This window comes from Vulpes lagopus, chromosome 11 (assembly GCF_018345385.1).
Source record: "Vulpes lagopus strain Blue_001 chromosome 11, ASM1834538v1, whole genome shotgun sequence".
Classification (NCBI taxonomy): domain Eukaryota; kingdom Metazoa; phylum Chordata; class Mammalia; order Carnivora; family Canidae; genus Vulpes; species Vulpes lagopus.
This window is the reverse complement of record NC_054834.1, coordinates 16,208,378-16,222,497: the sequence shown is the minus strand read 5'-3', so window position 1 is coordinate 16,222,497 and position 14,120 is coordinate 16,208,378. Positions and strand designations below refer to the sequence as shown.

At 43.5% G+C, this 14,120-nt stretch overlaps 1 protein-coding gene across 1 annotated transcript in view; it reads right to left on the bottom strand.

Annotated features, from left to right (window-relative positions):
- Positions 1-9,555, bottom strand: part of RELN (reelin) — a 477,996-nt gene extending 468,441 nt beyond the window's left edge. Inside the window, 1 exon segment of the mRNA XM_041722153.1 lies at positions 9,093-9,555. Coding sequence (XP_041578087.1) covers positions 9,093-9,360 — 268 coding nt within the window. The 5' untranslated portion in view covers positions 9,361-9,555.
- Positions 9,556-14,120: the final 4,565 nt, after the last annotated feature.

Genomic DNA, 14,120 nt, shown 5'->3' with positions numbered 1-14,120 from the left:
CTTTATTGATTTTATCAATCATCTTTCTAAAGACCCCATTTGGTAGACTTCCAGTTCAACTTACTAAATTATATGGCAAGGGAGCCTTGGAGGTATTTTTAACTGGATCCATAGTTGTTCTCAACAAAATCAGTAAAGAAAGAGAGTTTCAGTAATGGCTAGATAGACAACAATCAATGTATGTGACATCATGGGCACTATGGAGCCTAGGAACAACAATCTTCCTCTGCTACTGTCTGTAGAAGAAGAGGACAACCAGCTCAGTTGACATGAGTTGGCCAGAGAAGTTTTCCTAGATGCTGGAATCTGCCATTGTGATCATCTAACTTCATGCTCCCAAACAACCTGCTAATAGTCACTTGCCTAAAAACTTTGCTTAAAAGAAAAAAAAAAAAAACTTTGCTTCAGTGGACAGCCAAAGCCTTTATCCTGACAATATTTTTTTTTAAATTGTAAGTGAAGTGACCTTCTACTTCACCACTTAACCACTTATGGATCTAAGTTTCCTCTACCAGTCCCTGAGGACCTATTGAGCTCTGGGTTCACTATCAAAACCAATTTCTCTCAGTTTTAGATTGGCTGTTTTAAAAATAGTTTTGTATTTTAAAAATATTTTACATTGGTTGTAGACATATATGTTACAGGATTGACAAAATACATTAAACTGAATAGTTTTGTATTTTAAAAATATTTTACATTGGTTGTAGACATATATATTATAGGATTGACAAAATACATTAAACTGATGTAAATATTTACTTATCTTGGCATATCTCCCAGACTACACTTAAATACACAAAGTTTGGTCAATATTATGACCACCAAATAAAGAAAAATACTCAATTCAGGAACAGGAAGGTTTAAGTTAGAAATGGGCCAAATCAATAAAAGTTTGGATTGTACTAGAACCATTCTCTTAATTCTAGGCAAGTCATATTATTTTGGCTGGGAAGCACTTTCTGATCATACATATTGATGAGCTGATTTTTTTTTTTTTTTTACTTTTATGACTCTCCTCAATAACCAAATTTCAAATTTCTCTTGAAATCTTCCACATATTGACAAGGCACAAAATCCATGGGTAAATGGCTCCTAGTTGATATACAGCACTTTAAATACCCTTATCTAATGTTGGGTGATTGTATCAGATGTTAACCTACCATCTAAAATGCACCTATTGTGTGCCAGGTGCCTTATATGCATAATCTTACTTGATGATTGCAATCTTGAAATATGAATATAATTATTTCTGCATTACAATCAGAAAACTAAGACTTGATAGGTAACCTGCTGAAGGCACACAATTAATAAGCGGCAGAGAAAGGACACAAATGCAGGTCTCTCTGCTGCCAAAGCTTGAACTCTTGCCACTGTATACACACATGCCTATACCTCCCTGGATTATTCTTTTTTAGTGTAATAACTCTCAGCCAACGTATCGTTGAATGGCACAAACAATAAAATAGATCTTGCTCAAGAAAGACCATGGTACTTACCCCAGAGCAACACATCTCCAATCTAGTGTTTGTTTTATACCAAGGCCCCCACCCCACTTTTTGACCTATGTGCCAGCAACCAGATAAGATGGCATCTTTATTTCATACCTACACAACTGCACTTATGAGCCTTGGAAGTGAGACCAGCAAGTTAAAGAGATGACTTGAGGTTGTTGAGGTGATGATAGAGAAAGTCCTTCATCAGTTTACTACAAGAGATTCTTTGCATTCAAGCATTCAGATGTATCCAGATAGAGCTGTCTTTTAGATTCAAGTCAATTGTGCATGCAGTTTTCTAATTAATGTAAATTCCCCTCCCAATGTGTACAAATGCTTCTGTGCGTAAACTTCAGAATCTGCAGTCTGACCAAATAAGGGGCAGTGGAGAAAGAGGCCAACTCAGGATCAAACTGCTACAGACCAGAAAGTTTTTCTGAAACACTTTACAGTGGAGGAGGAAGGTCCTGCTTTTCTTTTAGGAGTAATTAACCCAGATTTTTTTTTGAAGGGCAAATGCATGTCACAGAAACATAATATTAAGTTTTTAAGAGAATAATATAAAAGTCTACCCATCCGCTTCTATGATTTCAGATACCCAATGAGTACAATAATTGATATAAATCTACTGATATTTTTCATGTTACTGACAATGGAGTGAAAAATTGAGATAGTGACAGAAAATCTGAAGGGAAGAAGGAAAAGAGAAAAAAGAGAAAGAACAGAACGCACAAGAGAAGAGAGTTGTAAAGCAGGGAAAGCAAAGACCTGCAACACGGTAGGAGGAGGAGGAAAGAGGATGAGAAAATTTAGCGGGAAGAAGAAAGGGACCAAGGGGGACAGAGCAGGTGAGATACAGATGGAAGGAGAGCAGGCTTAGCAGAAAAGGCAGAAAAAGTCAATTTCAGTGGTGAATGTAGCAGTGACTGGTCAACTATGCTCATGGCCCCATGTTACTTGGTGTGTGGGGACCAGCATACATCAATGGCAAACACTAATGAGTTCTTCTCTAGTTGCAAAGAATCTTTTAATCAATAAAATTTAATTTATTCTGCTTTCTAAATAAAGTTTTTTCCTCCTTAGGATAATTTTATTATTCTAAGATAATTTAGTATCAAAAGATAAGCTGGGTTTCAGTGTTTACTCTGGAACATCAGAGTTCCTATAACTACATCTTTGCAGCATTCAAAAGCTACCTAATTACCTTCACTTTGTTTTTTGAGTGATTAGAGCTGCCTTAAGCCACAAATCGACATCTGTACATTTGTACTGATCCTTCCACACATCCCCCCATCTGCTGCTATATTGGTTCCTACATGGGATTGAATAAAGAAGGAAAAAATATGTATAGTTTTAGCAGAGCACATCTTAGAAATAATTGCTAAACCCATAGGCACAGCATTCAATCCTTTAGAAGCTTTCTTCCCTTCATTGAGATGGGCATGAGTATCATTGAGATACTGTGGTGAAAATCACTCTCTGAGCTATACATCTGAAACCAAAGTAAAATCACCTCATGGGGAATTACTGGACAGCCAAGAATCATTTTTTTTTTTTAAATACACCATTCCTGAATTTGGGCAGTCATTAAGAAATCTTCACATTTGAAAACTCAATTTCTGAAAATATGTTTTTAATACCTTTTGCTTAAGACTGAAATTATGCAGTTTGGTTATTTAACAAATGACTCTAAATAATAAGTGGGATGGGTTAATCAAACGTTTCTTGAAACCAAAATATTTAGATAAATGAGTTTCTCTTTTTATATGTGTTTATGTCATGCCTCAGACGAAGCCCAAACCATTTCTTTTTGTTGATAATGAACCTGCCATTCTAACAGAGTGCATTCCACCTTTCTTCTCTTCCTGACAGAGTATAGGGCCATCCATTTTTGCTATTTTTATATTACACGAAGAACTTAAATTTTTTTGAACTTTATATTTTGTGTGAGTATACAATTTTTAAAATGCCAACGTTCAAAAAGTACTGATTACTCTATTTATGCTTTTCAAATGTAAAGGCTATTTGAAATACTAAGGAACCATCTGTTAACATTAAAGACATAGTGAGTGCCTTTTGAAATAATCAAAAGAACAATTATGGCTTAATATGCAACACATTCTAAATAATTGATAATGTAAGGTTCCCAGGTCATTCTATAAAGTTGATCAATTCCAGGGAGGAAAAAATAAATCAAAAAGGCTTTCATATCTATTCTTTTGAATGAACTAATTTATTAAAAATTTTCTTTTTTTTTTTTTTTTAAGACCTGAGATCATGAGCCATATACTCTACTGGCTGAGCCCCTAATTTGGCAAAAAATTTCAAAGTCAATTGTATGGGCTTTAAAATCTTGTTACAATACCTATCACCTACTTTTTAAAGGTGAAAAGAAAAATCTATGGGAGTAAGTTCTGTCAAAAATGTATGATTACAATTATGCAACTTTATTTCATTCTTTAACATTTATAATGAAAACAAAAATAACAGTTTAAAATAAAGATTCATAAAAATTGGAGGGTAATACTCTAATCAAATAATTTCTAGTAATGTACTATGAGTAAAGTATGAATATGTGCCTAAATGAGGTGTTTTCAATTATGAGTCTAAGACCCGATTTAAGTTTACAGTTGGAATCGAATCTCACAAGGGGAATATATATTAAGGCAAGATTTATATGATTTAAGAAACAATTTGAACCACATCAGTAAAACATGTGTGAAATAAATTGTAGAGAGTGAGATGAAATATATAACAAGTAGAGCAAAATGCTTTAAAATGGTCAATTTTCACAGTCACATACAAGTAGGACACAGCTGCAGTTCACTTATAAATTGCATCTGACAAATTATCCTAAGAGTTTAAATGTGCTGATTCTGGAATCAGGAGACAGGTAAAGGGCAAATACCTACACACCTGATCAAACAATAGTTACCTTAGCAACATCAGATTACTTTAAATCAGATGATAAAATCATTTCTTTGAAAGGAATTTTATCTGGAGTATATTACCAAAAATTATGCCTGACATATATATATATATCATTCCTATATTTGAAAGGTCACTACATTGCACTGCCTTCAAACAGTGATTTTTAAGTAGCAACCGTTGATTCCAGAACACATGTATTAATAATAGTAATATCGGTGACTGTTATAACAAAGTGCTCTTTGCCCAATTATGTATTTTTTTTTGTAAATGCTGTTTTAGCAGTAGAAATTGATTTTCCCAATCACCCCACAACACAATTAAATAAATAATGGAATGGAAACATAGCATGCAAGACGTACCAACAGTGCTACTGCATTTACAAAATACAATACAATCCCCCTATTAAGCATTACACCATATCACTAATTCAGTTCTGCTTAAGACAATTTTTCCCTCAATATTTTAGAATATTTTTTCACTATAAGGGAACACTTCCTTTCACCTCACGCCCCCTTAATGATAGGGACTCTAGCCTATTTCGGGACTCAGATAAATTGTGTTACCCGAGCTCAGACACTTTCCAGACTCATTTACCTATGCTTGGCTTTCATAGATGCTTTTTCTAATGTCTGACCTCTCCTCTCTGATGGTGACTGAGTAAAGCCAATCTTGTGAGCAGGTAGGTTCTTAATACATGATTTCAGGGATTTCTAAAAGTCTTTCTATCCCAAAATATATTACCTGCCTGCTTGGTGATGCTTAAAATTCTTCCAAACAAAAAGAAAAAGGAAAAATATTTTTCTACCAGTGTAATTAAGACTGTGGGAAAATTTAGTATTGATGAGTCACAGTCTCCACAAATCAGCTGGGGGAGGAAGTTGTAAACAAAAAAAAAAAAAAAAAAAGGATAGGTAGAAACCTGAGGTTGAGGGGGAGGAAAAGGGATTATCAAGGGAAGGGAAAGGTGCAGACATCAACTCGACCTTTGCATGTTTCACAATACCACCCTGGTTCCTAGGAGAAGGAGCAGAGAATTGCCAGGCTTGGTTAGCAAGGAGAAATGGCCACCCGGCTAGACCAACTAGGTTTCTATTTCCTATCTGCCCATTATTCACAAACTTCTAAAAAAAAAAAAAATTAGGTTTGGTCCTGGAAATCATATTGTGGAAACTGACCATATTTTGCGACTTGTGCAAAAACAGTAAATCCTGGAAGGAAGGAAGGAAGGAAGGAAGGAAGGAAGGAAGGAAGGAAGGAAGGAAGGAAGGAAAGAAGGAAAGTAGGTTCGTTTTGATCCTGGGACCTTTCCAATTCAACATGATATATGCAAGATCTCTTTCTGCTGAGCTTCTACAATGTGGTATATGCATGCAAGGACACCACAGTTCACTGTGACTAATGATGCCATCTGAAGAAAGTCAGACAACAGAATTTAAAAGATGTAAGAAGATGAGGGTGCTCAGTCGGGTAAACATCTAACTCTTGATTTCAGCTCAAGTCATGAATTCAGGGATGTGAGATTGAGCCCTGTGCCGGTCTCTGTGCTGGGCATGTAGCCTGCTTAAGATTCTCCCCCCACCCCACTCTCTCATGAATGAATGCATGAATGAATGAATGAATGATATAAGCAGATGAAAACAGAGATAACGAGTGACATACTTTAATTAAAAGATGAAAACTAGTAGAAGTAATCATGCACTGTTTATAGAGTTGCCCAAACTGCAAATACATAGGTAGACTACTTAATGTTGGAAATATGACAACTCTGTTAGACATGCAAGCTTCAAATTCTTTAGTATTATATTTTTGTTTTTCGAAAGATTTTTTTCTTTAAAATTTTATTTGTTTATTTGAAAGAAAGAGAGAGCATGGGGGGAGGGGCAGAAAGAAAGGGCGAAGCAGACTCTTCACCAAGCAGAGAGCCCAATGCTGCAGGGCTCCAAACCCAGGACCCCAGGATCATGACCTGAGCTGAAGGGAGACACTTAACCGACTGAACCACCAAGGCATCCCAAAAAATGTTCAATAAGATCTTTGCATAAAGATTACACATACAGAGACCTGTAATTTTGAACCACGCTTATACTAGAGTGATTTCTGCCTCTGCATTTCACATCCTGAGCTCAGTCACACAGCACAAGTCTCCGAGGGCAGCTGACATAGTCTGACCCACAGTAACGTCTGTGTTAGGGGCCCTTGTACACACCTCTTCCATCTCGATGCATTCTCTTAGGTAAAAAAGTGACAACCATCACCTCCACCCAAACATCATTCCTCCAAATGATGAGTTCGATGTAAATCATCAATAAGACTGATTTTTCCTGACATAATAGCTACCTTTAAAGATTGAGAAGGTGAGAAACAAAACCTGAAGCTAATATTTTACAGATTTCTGAGCTTCAAAAAATTTTGAATGATCTGCTATTTTGGTCTCATATATGTTGAGCCAACCAGAAATGTATATTAAGTTTTCCCCCTCATCAGTTCAATTCCTAAAGATGCTATATAATTTTAACCTTAATTTTTAAAAGTCTAAAAAAGAAGACACACAAGGAAGCATCATTTCATTTTTAAACAATTCTTCTACCTGTAGAACATTTTACAGGGAAAAACTCTTACTGAAGGCCTGAAGCTACAGGCAGTTTCAAATCTAAGTGTTTGGGACACCTGGGTGGCTCAGTGGTCGAGCATCTGCCTTGGCTCCGTCGTGATCCCGAGTCCAGGGATCCAGTCTTGCATTGAGCTCCCCACAGGGAGCCTGCTTCTCCCTCTGCCTGTGTCTCTGCCTCTCTCTGGGTCTCTTGAATAAATAAATAAATAAAATCTTTTTAAAAATCTAAGTGTTTGATGTAACGGTTTAGCGCCTCCTTCAGCCTCAGGACGTGATCCTGGAGCCCCGGGATCAAGTCCCACGTCAGGCTCCCTGCGTGGAGCCTGCTTCTCCCTCTTGTCTCTGCCTCTGTGTGTGTGTGTCCCTCTCATGAATAAATAAAATCTTTTTTTAAAAATATGACATTAATGATTCTCAAAGTTTATAATAATCTGAACTTCTTGAAGCTGCATAATAAAATTCCTCTACCTTTTCTGATGGCAGAAATGAGGTAGAAATTGAAGCTTCCCCCACAATGTCCAACTTGAAGTATTACACTGTTTTCTCACTCTCTAGCACTCATTCTTTTTCAGACTTAGGGATGTGATTATGGTCAGTCTCTGGCTGACTTCTATTTTCTAGCTTTAGAGCAAAAGCAAAGGCTATGTCATATTTTAGTATTAAGTTTTCTATGCCAGCACCTTCCAAAGGATGCGGAAAACAGAGGGGGGAAAACCCCAATAACAAAGCTTTGTATTAACATCCTGGTCTTCCATCACTACCTGACAATCATACCTTTTATCCCAGCTTTGGCTCACTTACCTACCACTCTCACTTAGAACTAATGACAGGCGAGCACCTCTGCTAAGGGTCACACCAAGTGACAGGCTCAATCAATCAGTCTTTGGGTTAGGTCTGGGTTGCCATCATATTGGCTGGTCTTTCCACTTAAAGATTCTCGAGATATCAGAGAAAAATGCCAGAACATTCTTGGGAAGGGAGTGAGAGAAACACTTTATTAAGGAAGGGATTCGTTACAGAAAATTAATTTTTCAAAGTCTAAAATTCCCCCTGAATTCGACTCCTACTTTACAGACAAGTCTGCCATCACGCACAAGAAAGTTGTAAGAGCACGATTCTAGACCTCTAGAAAGCATTTATTGACGTAAAACATTTTAAAGCAGACTTGAAGGTGGGTTGTTTTTTTTTTTAAGAAAACAGAAAACTTAAGGACTCTTATCATTCGTACATGCATGTTTATCTGAAATGCCAGCTGCTCGGTGGATTATCTCCCGCTATGTCAATAACTGTTAGGAGCCTACAAGACATCGAAACTACAACATGAGATCACTAGGCAATGGTCTCTATTTGGTTGGGTGCAGGTATTTTTGCCTTGAAATTCTAATCAAATAGTGCCTGCCACACCGTTAGAAGCACCACGGAGGCGCGATCTTCAGGAGCGCCAGGGGGAAATTACAGAAAATGGACAATATCTCATTTCCCCCACATCCTCGAGGTGCTGGCTTAAAACAGTCAAAATACAGGCATCACGTAAAATCGTATTTCTTGGAGCTATAGTAGACTTCCGCGGCGTCTGATTTTGATGAAGGACTCCGCAACGACCCTTTTAAAAAAAAGAAAGAAAGAAAGAAAGAAAAAGGCACCTTTGCACCATAAGGGGCTTGCAGCCCTTACCTGGAAATCAAAGCTGTGCAGATAAAAGACAAAGTCATCAATAAACAACACAGAGATCACTTTTGACAACAAGCAGCACGTTCCAAGTAAGAGGAATCTTTTTTCCTCTCTCTCTGTCTCTCTGTCCCCTTAAACCCGCGTGTTCGGGACGCGGCGGGGACCCGTCCGCTGTGGGTCGGGCGGCGGGAACTTCGCGGCGGGGACGGGCGCGCCCCTCGGTCACCGGCCGGCCCGGCGCCAGGACAAAGGTCCGGGGGCGGAGGGCGCTGCCCCGGGTCGCCGCGGGGTCCGGCAACTTCGCGGCGCGGCGGCCGCGGGGCGCGGGGCGCGGGGCGCGGGGCGCGGCGGGGAGGCGGCGGGGAGGCGGCGCGGGCGCTACCTACCGTGGTACTCCTGCCCCGGCACGTAGTAGGTGGGGTTGCCCGCGAGGTGCAGGGAGATGAGCACCTCGCCCTGCTCCCCGTCCCCGGCCAGCTCCCCGTGGTGCGTGCACAGGAAGAAGAAGGGCGAGAAGCGCGGCGAGGAGCGCGGCCAGGGGCCCGGCGCGGAGCCCGGCGAGGAGCCCGGCGAGGGGCCCGCCGCGCGCGCCCTCAGCGTCGCCCCGAGCAGCAGCGCCACGAGCCACGTCCGCGGGGCCCAGCTGCGCTCCATGCCGCCGGCGGCCCCGCGGGGAGGGGCGGGCTCGGGGCGGCCCCGCCGGCAAGTTCCGCGCGAGGCCGCGGCCCGCAAACTTTCTGGCGGCCGCGGGGGAGCGGCCCGGGCTGCGGAGCCGGAGCGCGTCGTCCGCCTCCGCCGCCGCCTGCGCCTCCGCCTGCGCCTCCCTCCGCCGCCGCCGCCGCCGCCGCCGCCGCGCGACGCCCCTCGGCCGGGCCTGGGAAAGCGCCCGCCCCGCTCCGCACCTTCTTAAAGCCCCGGGCGCCCCGGCCCCCGCCCCGCCCGCCGCCGCCACACGTGTCCCGGCCGCGCCCCCGCCCCGCGCGCCGCCCCTCGCGCCCCCGCCCGCCCCGCCCGCCCCGCCTCGCCCGCCGCGCGCACCTCGGGGCCCCGCCGCCCCCGCCCCCGCCCCCGCCCCCGCCCCCCGCCGCCGGCACCGGGAGGGGCGCTGTCTGTCGGGGCCCCCGCGGCTAGGGCGACGGCGACGGCGAGGGCGGGGGGCGGGGGCCGAGCGGCGGCGGCCGGGCCCAGCCCGCCTCTTTGTCTGCGCCGCCCGCGCCCCGCGCCCCTCGGGGCCCCGCGGCCTCGCTGCTGGCGGAGATGCGCCCCCGCCCGGCTGCCCCCGCGCGGTCCCCCGCCGCCGCCCCGCCCGCCCCGCCCGCAGCCGCAGCCGCAGCCCGACCCCGACCCCGACCGCAGCCGCAGCCGCAGCCGCAGCCGCAGCCCGGCGAGACCGAGCGGCAGCCGCCCTGGCAGCCCCGACAGGCGCTCGTCGCCGCGCACGGCCGCCGGCTTCCCCGCGCGCGGAGGACCTGCCGGTTCCTACAGTCCCTGTTTATTTCCTTTAAATGTCAGCCGCGGCCAACGTCCCCGAAACGGGGGGAGGGGAGCGCGTTCGGGGGACGCCGGCAGCGGCGACCGGGGCGGGGGCTACTGCGCGGCCGCCGGGGCCGCGGGGAAGCGACGGGAGGCGCGTTCCCGGGCGGGGACGGCCGCAGCCCTGGGGCCACCGGCGCGGCGGCAGGTGTCAGGCCAGGTGTGGGGCTTGTCCCCGCCCACCGCTGCTAACGGCCCAGCCCGGAGACGCCCGCTCGGACGGAAATGACTGGATCCTAAAATTGGAAAGGATGGGGTCTCTGCCTGGGGGGGGGGGGGGGGCAGGGTCCAGGGGGGACCTCCGCAGTCATTCCGTTGCACAAATAAGACCTTGCTTCGTCTTCGTCTTACCCAGGCCGAGCTCAGGCAGGCAGGAAGGGCCCACCCCTAGCTGCCCTCTGTTCTCCCCGCTACGAGCCCCGAGGGCCCAGCTGCTCTACATAGATTTGATGTGATCATGGTCACCCCTCAGCTCCGTGCTGGGTGCAGGCTACATGGGCTGCAGGTAAATTACCGCATGTTACAGGCACACCACCCCAGAGGCAAAAAAAAAAAAAGAAAAAAGAAAAAATTGCCCATTTCACAAGGGAAGAAACAGAAATGTTCATTTGCCCAGTATCAGTCACAAAGGCTGGATGCGAGACCGGCTGGCTGCGGGCCCTGCAAGGCTCTCACCCAGAAAGCCCTGCAACCATCCACAACCTTAGCTGGAAGGCCAACTACCACCACCCCCTGTTCACAGCAGGCAGCGTTGCCCCAAACAGAATTACAAGAAACTTAGCCCCCAGCTGGCATAACTGTTACCATATCTTCCCACCCCGTTATGTGCACATAACCTAAGACAAAATGAGTCACTGCTAGAAAGAATCCAAACCGTTGCACATTTTGAGCTGACACTTTCACATGTTTCCTGTGTGCCAAAGTGCTATCCTAAACACTTCATACGTTAAACTTCTAATCCTCATAACAACTTTATGGGGAAAGTACTCTCAAGATCATCATTTTACGTGTTATGAACGTGAAGCACAGAGAGGTCAAGTAACTTGTCCAAGGTCACACAGCTGGTAAGTGAGAGAGCCATGACCTAACAAATCTGATTCCAGAGTCCCGGCACTTAACCAGCGCAAACCACTTCTAAGGAACGCATATTGGTATTGTTAGAGGGATGGGAAAAGAACAGTTCTTTACTTATATCAGATTACCTCATTTAATCCTTACATTACCCTGTGAAGTAGATATAATTATCCTCACTTTTCAGAAAAGAAAGATAAGATTCATGGAAGTTAAGTGATTTGACAAGAGCCCTCACTAAGAAGAGGAGTCTGGGATCAAATCTGGCCATGCTTGTTGCCAAGGTTGCTGCTTTAAATAGTCTTTAGGGGCACCTGGGTGGCTCCGTCCATTGAGCTTCTGACTCTTGGTTTTGGTTCATGTCATGATCTCATGGGTTGTGAGATCAAGCCCTGCATCAGGCTCTGGGTTCAGCAAGGAGTCTGCTTAAGATTCTCGCCCTCTGCCCCTCACCCCACTCGCACGGTCTCTCTCCTTCTCTCTAAAATAAATAAATACAATTTTCTAAAAAAGAAAAAATTGTCTTGAGGAAAAGCACCGATAATTGGTCCAGGACATAACTGGCACTTAATTCCCAGAAGGTTGCCAATTCCCAGAGGTCCCCCTCTTTCTATTCTGTAAGAGGTATTCTCTTGTACATCTCTCCATGGCTTTCTTGGCATTCAGTTGATGTAACCAAGTTCATTTTCCAACCTTCCCCTTTTATTTTTTTAAGATTTTATTTATTTATTCATGAGAGACACAGAGAGAGAGAAAGGCAGAGACACAGGCAGAGGGAGAAGCAGGCTCCATGCAGGGAGCCCGACATGGGACTCGATCCCGGGGCTCCAGGATCAGGCCCTGGGCCGAAGGCGACGCTAAACCGCTGAGCCACCCGGGCTGCCCTCCAACCTTCCCCTTTTACTGTGCTTTCTTCACTTTTTACAACATTACCTCGCTATTGTATTTTGGTGACTTTTATACTCTTAACTACTCAGGCTCAAACCTCTGACTTCAGCCCGGTGGTTGTTCATTAACAGACACAGAGACTGTTTAAATAATGCCCTGAGTGGTGTGGAGTTGCTTAAGAAAGTGGTAGATGCTGGTACACCCCCCCCCCCTTAGCAGTCCTTTGGACAAACATGAATACTTGTGTTCTTACAGTAATGGAGGTCCAAGTTCACACATCTCTGATACTTTCACAGTCAGACCCAGTTCAACTTGCTATTATTAATACTTTGTAATAATATTAAAAATAATACACAAGATCTATATAGAATCGCCTTGAACATCAGGAATTAGCATCTTCCTCATAGAGCAGTGTACTTTAAGTCCCACAAGAGAAGGCAAAGTAGGTTACAGGTCAAAACTTCCAGTTTCCCAGCTCCTGTGCTAAGCCTTAGATCTTATTTCTATTTCATAAGTCATAATAAACATCTTCAAGAATATCTGTCTGGTCCAGAAAATCTACAAGCCTTCAAACTAAGTAGGAAAGTAGAGAAATGCTTTTCAAGAAAAATTGGCCGTCATCAAAAAAAAAAATCTGCAAAAAATAAAAAGTGGTGTCAGGGGTGAAAAATGAGTAAATCTGTGGGAAAGGGAGCTTAAATGGGGTAAGATTCTTTTTTAATTAAAACTGCTCTGAAGTGGTAATTAGTCTACCAAAAAAATTACACATAGGCATTTTTAGACTATAAATCCTTTCTTTCTGGGAAGTAGAAATCATTGCCCAGTATTGAATTAGAATAATTATAACACAATGGGAAACACATATATTGTGTATGTATATGCATATAAAATCAGATCCACAACTTTCAAATCATTGGGAGATGATCAATCCAGATAAAAATACAAAACAGAAAAAAAATTTAAAAAATACAAAACAGACATTGAATCACTTTTAAAAGTTGTAAGAGTGCACTCACTGTCTGCCTTTTATTTATTTTTTGACCCCCAAGAAGCAAATGTTTTGATATGTGTGAGAAAGTAAACCTCTACTCTTATTTACTCTGGAAAAGTCAAGCAGAAAGTATATAAAATTATATATATATATATAATATGTAAATATATAATAATATAAATATATATGTGTGTATATATACATATATAGAGAGAGAGTGAACATACTGGAATCAATCAACTCTTTAAACTTTAAAATAGTAATAAAGGGCCAAATAACAGGAAACCCTTCCTTACACAGAAGTAAACTTCCCAAACCTATTACTTGTAAAATATGGTACAATCTGAAAAGGTTGAGAGTCTTAAGCAAAAGAAGGGTTAGTGAAGTCTCCAGGGACTGAAACTTCACTGGGAAAGGACTGGCTCTGATATGCATGTCCTGCCAGCACATGTCACTTAATGCACCCCAAATTTAAATACAAAAATGAGATAAACCACAGGTCAATAAAACCTCATTGTGTCATAAAATTTCTGAAAAAGATCCCAATTCCTCAACACTAAAAATCTCTCTCTCTCTCTCTCTCTCTCTCTCTCTCTCTCTCTCTTTAAGCCTCTCTACTTCCAAGGATTCTGTCTTTTCTCTCTGGCATGTCCTTCCCAATCCTTATACCCTAAGTACACACTCTCAGCCTTCCTTCCTCCACTTCACCCCCCACTTGGATGCTGTCAACTCAGCCTCCACATCTCCATTTGCATGCTTTTTTCCTCTCAGACCTTTCCTGACCTTGCCTACCTCCCATCCTAAATCAGGTTCTCTAGAGCTGCAGTGTCCATTATGGTAGGCCCTAACCTACAGGTTCTATTCAAATTGAAATTAAGCAAAATTTAAAATTGAGTTTTTCAGACACATGAGACACATATCGAGCATTCAA